The sequence below is a fragment of the Abramis brama genome, assembly GCF_963993115.1.
Source record: "Abramis brama genome assembly, chromosome: 20".
In the NCBI taxonomy this organism is placed as follows: Eukaryota; Metazoa; Chordata; class Actinopteri; order Cypriniformes; family Leuciscidae; genus Abramis; species Abramis brama.
This window is the reverse complement of record NC_139982.1, coordinates 16,305,897-16,311,771: the sequence shown is the minus strand read 5'-3', so window position 1 is coordinate 16,311,771 and position 5,875 is coordinate 16,305,897. Positions and strand designations below refer to the sequence as shown.

At 40.3% G+C, this 5,875-nt stretch overlaps 2 protein-coding genes across 2 annotated transcripts in view; one reads left to right on the top strand and one right to left on the bottom strand.

Moving 5' to 3' along the window:
* islr2 (immunoglobulin superfamily containing leucine-rich repeat 2) lies at positions 1 to 4,574 on the top strand. Its single transcript, XM_084094710.1, has 2 exons — positions 1 to 272; positions 1,311 to 4,574. The coding sequence occupies exon 2, from the start codon at positions 1,320 to 1,322 to the stop codon at positions 3,450 to 3,452; it is 2,133 nt and encodes a 710-aa protein (XP_083950836.1). The 5' UTR covers positions 1 to 272; positions 1,311 to 1,319; the 3' UTR covers positions 3,453 to 4,574.
* A 506-nt stretch (positions 4,575 to 5,080) lies between these two features.
* Positions 5,081 to 5,875, bottom strand: part of stra6 (signaling receptor and transporter of retinol STRA6) — a 31,264-nt gene continuing 30,469 nt past the window's right edge. Inside the window, exon 18 of the mRNA XM_084094339.1 lies at positions 5,081 to 5,875. This exon is cut by the window's right edge and continues 157 nt beyond it. Coding sequence (XP_083950465.1) covers positions 5,779 to 5,875 — 97 coding nt within the window. The 3' untranslated portion in view covers positions 5,081 to 5,778.

The window sequence follows — 5,875 nt, the reverse complement described above, 5'->3', positions numbered from 1 at the left end:
ACACTGTGGAGGCGGGAGCGCGCAGTGAATTCTGTCCAAACTCGAGCGCGATCATGAGAAAACAGCCTCTGGACTGCTCAGCATCTCACGGACACTAAAATGTATCATCTGCCGTCTGCTAACAAAAACAGCAGAGATTTCCAGCGGGATATAAAAGGCTACATCATGTTTTGGGATAATTTGACATCTGAGCATTAAATATTGTTTTAAAATCTCATCAAGTGTCGTGTTGACTGAAATCCGCGCGAGCGTTAGGAATATATCACTTACAGGTAAGGCACTATGAGAAAGTTTTTAAGCAACAATTTTCCATAATGTAGACAGAAACAATAGCAAATAAACTGTAAAAGTGTTTCTTATTTAAACTTTCAGCGAAAGATTGTAAGGTTTGTATGGTTAAGCAGTCGCTACATATCTCGAGATTTTCAAGACATTAACACCACAAATAAGTTTTATTATATAAATTGAAACGCGTTTCAGCACGCTGGACAGCGAACGCAGTCCAAGCGTCCCGTTCTCAAGCCTTCGCTGCTCGGTCGTCCGGTAACAGCAAGACGCTCGAGGATGTCGAGAGGAATGAAAAGAAACAAAAAAAGACATCAGACATCTCAATCAGTCCAAAAGAACTTGAGAACTCGAGAAAAAAGAGAATAAAATAAAGAGAGAATAAACAATAAGGCAACACTTTAATTTAAGGTGACATAGTTACACATTACTACATGTAGGATACTTACTATAGTAATAACAGTACATCATGCATAATTACATGCCACTAAGCCTAAACCAAACCCTAATCATAACCCTATAGTTAGAACATGTAGTTAATTAATATTACTCAGTACTTATGGGAGTAAATACAATGTAACTACTTGCACCTTAAAATAAAGGGTTACACTGTATTTTTAGATGTATTTGTTACACTGTAATTATACATTTACGTACTGAGTAATATTAACTAACTACATATACTTACTATTGGGTTAGGTTTGGTTTAGGCTTAGTGGCATGTAATTATGCATAATTTATATGCATGCAATTTAGTAGGTGCATGTAACATATGTAACAATGACACAAAAATAAACTTAACAAATAAAGTGTAATCAATTATAATAATAAAAGCATTTGCTTTTTGGTAACTTTTCAAAATATATTTGTTTGACACTATGATAGCATTAAGTGCTTTTTATTATCATCATAATAGTTAACTTTAAATGATAATGAAAATAACTCTTTCATTCACATTTGTTCTTTGAATGTGAAAAATACATAAATAATTTGTACTAATCTGCACCTTCATGTGTGCTTGGCAGGTGCTGAAAATGGCAACCAAATACCTGATGCTTATTGCCTTGGGGACTGCAGTGATTGGCAGTGCGCACTGTTGCCCTGAACAGTGTACCTGCTCTGATAAATATAACCGCCAGTTTACAGATTGTGCCAACAAAGAACTTCTGGAAGTACCTGTGGGCTTGCCGTCCAGTGTGACCACCCTGAGTCTTACAGCTAACAAGATTAAAGTGCTGAGATCCAAAAGCTTTATAAATGTGACCCAGGCGACCTCTCTTTGGCTGGCTCACAATGAAATCGTCACCATCGAGAGGGACACCTTGGCTCCGATGATTCAGCTGAAAAATTTGGATATTAGCCACAACAAAATTGTGCATTTTCCATGGGAGGACTTGACCAATCTCACTGCCCTGCAGATGTTAAAGATGAACAATAACGAGATGGTCAGCATCCCCAAGAACGCTTTTTCCAACCTGAAGGACCTGCGTTCGGTCCGTATTAACAATAACAAGTTTACCACCATCGTGCAGGGAACGTTTGATGCTTTGACTGCCATGTCCCACCTCCAAATCTATCACAACCCCTTCACCTGCTCCTGCAACCTAGAGTGGCTTAGGGACTGGATCACCAAATCCTCAATCTCAATCCCTGACCAAAACAACATTGTCTGCGATGCTCCTTCCCACCTCAAAGGTACTCAGGTCACTAGCATGCCCACACTGGATTGCAAGGCTCCGTCCGTGTCCATCACATATCAGCCAAACATCGAAAAAACCGAACTCTATGAGGGATATTTGGTCATGCTATACTGCGAAACAAAAGGAACCCCTAAACCTGACGTCACATGGGAGATATACGCTGGAAACCAACTAATTACATTCCCTTTACCCGCCATTGTCGAAAAAATTGAGATTCCGGTTAATGGGCCACCTACGAACACCAGGTTCCTTGTGTTTCAAAACGGCACCTTGATCATCCCTCGCATGAGCAAGAAAGAAGAAGGCAACTACACCTGCTCTGCTGTCAACGACATGGGAAAAGCCGAGGGCTCGGTGAGACTTGTTGTCGCAGGCACCAAAAAGCATGCCATCAATTCGATGCTCGACACAAAAGCACCTAGCCATTTACCAGAAGACAAACTTGGTTCAAAAGGCTCCAAAAACAGCGTTATTAGCATGTGGTCCAAATCTGAGGAGAAAACAAAGAGCCTTCCAACCGGAACATCTCTCATTGCGAGGGATAGAGAGCGAGTGGAAGAAGGGACCGATAGTTTGCCATTTGTTGGCAAATGCGGAATAAATGATGGTACGCAGTACATCTCCAACCATGCGTTCAACCTCAGCTTGGACGAACTCAAACAGTACACGTTTGATTTTGGGGTGATCGCTCTGGAGGTTTCAGAGACTGAGGCCAAAGTTCAGCTGAACCCTTTCCAGATGGCCAACGCAAAGTCAAACATTCACCTCAGTCAACAAGAAGACCTCCAAACTGTAAATAAGGAACCTTTTAGCCTTTTCCAGACATCCACCAAAAAGTCACCCCTGGACATGTTGTACCTTTGCGTCAGTACTGGTAATGGACATTCAGTGGTGCAGTGGTCCAAAATAGAAGAGGGCGTCAATGCCTATCGCTTTCAGGGCCTCAAGCCGGGCACTAATTACACCCTGTGCCTCACCTATGGAGGCCAGGACTGTCAAGTCCAAGTGGTCTTTACAACCCGGAAGAAAATCCCATCTTTGCTGATTATAGTGGTCGTTAGCATTTTTTTGCTAGCTTTGGCAACCGTGCCCCTGCTGGGAGCCACCTGCTGCCATCTGCTCTACAAGTATCAAGGCAAGACCTACAAGTTGATTATGAAGACACAAAACCCAGATCAGATGGAAAAGCACATAGCGACAGATTTCGACCCCAGGGCGTCTTTTGTGGGATCTGAGAAGAACTTTGACCCGAGTGAGCTGGGAGAGGCCGAAGGCGAGGCTGATGGCGAGGACGGAGAAGGTGAGGACATCGAGGGCAGCGTGGTGACTGAGTCCATTCCTGAGTCACAATCCAAAACGCAGGAGGATTTTGAAGCTGGATCTGAGTACAGCGATCGGTTGCCGCTTGGGGCTGAAGCGGTAAACATATCTGCGGAGATCAACGGTAATTACAAACAACCCCGTTGAGATGTTTATTCTTCATTTGCTCTGAAACACAATACAAACCAGGTGAATACGGACTGTCATCTCACGTAATAGACTTTATTCAGAGCTGCGCCATGGCAGGCAGTGAGAGATAGACTTGCCGTGTTTTCAATAGCAACCGCTGTAAAAAGCTGCATAAAGCAACTAGATCACTTATAATTTTCCACAGCTCAGTTTTTTGTCTACTTGAATTTCTTGCAAATATTTGAACTTTGCAGTTTTTCGTCAGCAGAACAATAAAAAACACATTAAAGAAATGTACAACCAACTGAAGAGATCGGTCTATCCCTCACAGCCTCGCTTGAATTTCCGTTAAAAATCGAAGATGGCGCCGCTGTGAATAAGGTCTATAGCCTACAGACTCGCACTCCTTTTATTACCTCAGCAAGTTAGCAGTAAGTGCATACGATGAGTGTTCATTATTACAAATAGGGTTTTGAGATGTATCCAGTTGACTGGACGTAACAGACAAATCTATCTTCAAGAAAAACCTTATAATAGCTACAATTCACTTTTTGTGAGTCTTGTCACTTTCATTGTCAAGTAGCATCCATTTTAAGTCATCGATATAGTGGACAGACATCGAGCGCTTCTGAGGGAAATGTCACCCTGTTACTCTTTTCACAGCATGTGTGTGTCTGGAAAACGAACCAGGTCACCTTGAAAAAAAAAAAAGTTTGTTAAGTGTAATGTGGGATCCCAACATGTGTGATTTTTAATATCTTTGCGACCGGGTGCTTTAAAATATCTCTCGCCTTGAATTGACTGAACGTGTCCTTTCTTCTATTTGAGATAGCCTTTATTCGTGGCATGTCACACAAAAGTATTTTCAAGTGTGTTTTATTAGGGTACTATAGACTGTAGATATTAAATGTCGATTTGTGATGTAAGCCAAGTAATCTGAGAAAATGTTCTCTCTTTTTTTTATAAATATAAATGGTCCGTTTTTACCATGTCAACACGACATCGAGTGTCCAGTAAATTGACGCATAGTGGCTTGTTTCTTGTCCAGCTGTCCAATGATGTTGTAAAAATACTCAAACCTTTTAAAGATTTTGATATGATTTTATGTACGTGACCTTAATAAAATACTGAACGAACGAATGTATTGGAAATTATCTTTGAATTTTTTTTTTTTTTTTTTTTTTTGAAACGAATATTTGAAAATAAATATATGAGCCTGCATACTATAGCACATTAATAGGCTATAGCTTATTAAACGCATTTAAATCGACGAAATAATTTATCCCATTTTAGAAGCCTTTTTTTCGTCGTGGATATTGTAATGAATTCACTTGCTTGAGAAAACTGAAGGGCAGAACAAAGGAATAATGTGATTTCGGTATAGTTTTGCTCACACCTCTGCCTTATTTTAAATATTCAATAACTCTATAAATCATACGTTTGAATAACGAACGAAAATCTTTTTACAATGTTTAAAATTGCCGCAAGGAAAATAAATAAAGCATAACAATATTTCGTGAGTATAATAATAATTCGAATGGTTCTCATTTATCTTTTTTTTTTTTAACTGAACATGAAATCAAGCGTTTGATTTTACGCGACGCAGGAGAGGGCACCATTTCCCTTAATTCAACACAGTGAACAGATTTTTTAAGTTTTAATATTTATTTAATTTCATAAATCACAAATATGCCATAGGTAGCAGAAAAAGACATACAGTAATAGAGGGGACTATCAAAATTAAGTGTCAAATGTAACAGTGAGACAGGTTGTGTTTATATTTAGTCAGAGATGAAAAAAATATTGCAATGCAATTACAGTAGATGTTGTCTTAAATGAACAGATACAGCTCAACCCATAATGGACATTATAGGTTTCATCTGTTTGTTTAATATAAGAACATTCTCACCACTGGTAAAAGTCACACCAATGAGTGCAAAAATGAGTGGAAATTAATAATTCATCAGTTTTGCCAAAGAGCAGAACCTGTACATTCATAAATAGTCACACATACTAACCTCGCATCAAGCGGTTAGATGGGAGTTCAGTGCCAAACTAGATTTCCTGATATGCTAAGTCCAAGACGGAAAGACAGTCTCACTCAGACATGCAACAAAAGACACAATCCATCCATCCATCCATCCACACATCCACACATGCAAAGAATCCGTTAACTACAACTGCTTGAAGTTCTTCCTGAGGCACTGAGCTGTAAGTGCACTTAGCTAAAACACATGTGCTTCTCTGCTACACCAAAGCAAATAATACTATCATCAATATCTGGCCAGCAGCCATTAAGAGAGGCTGAGGGTGGGGGGGGATCTCCTTCTCCGTAGTCCAGTGCTCAGTTGTTGGTGGCGGCGCTTTCGGCCTCCTTGCTCGGCTCCTTGATGCTGCCTTCCTTTTTGCTGCCCTCCTTAGAGGTCCGGTTGAGCGCTCCG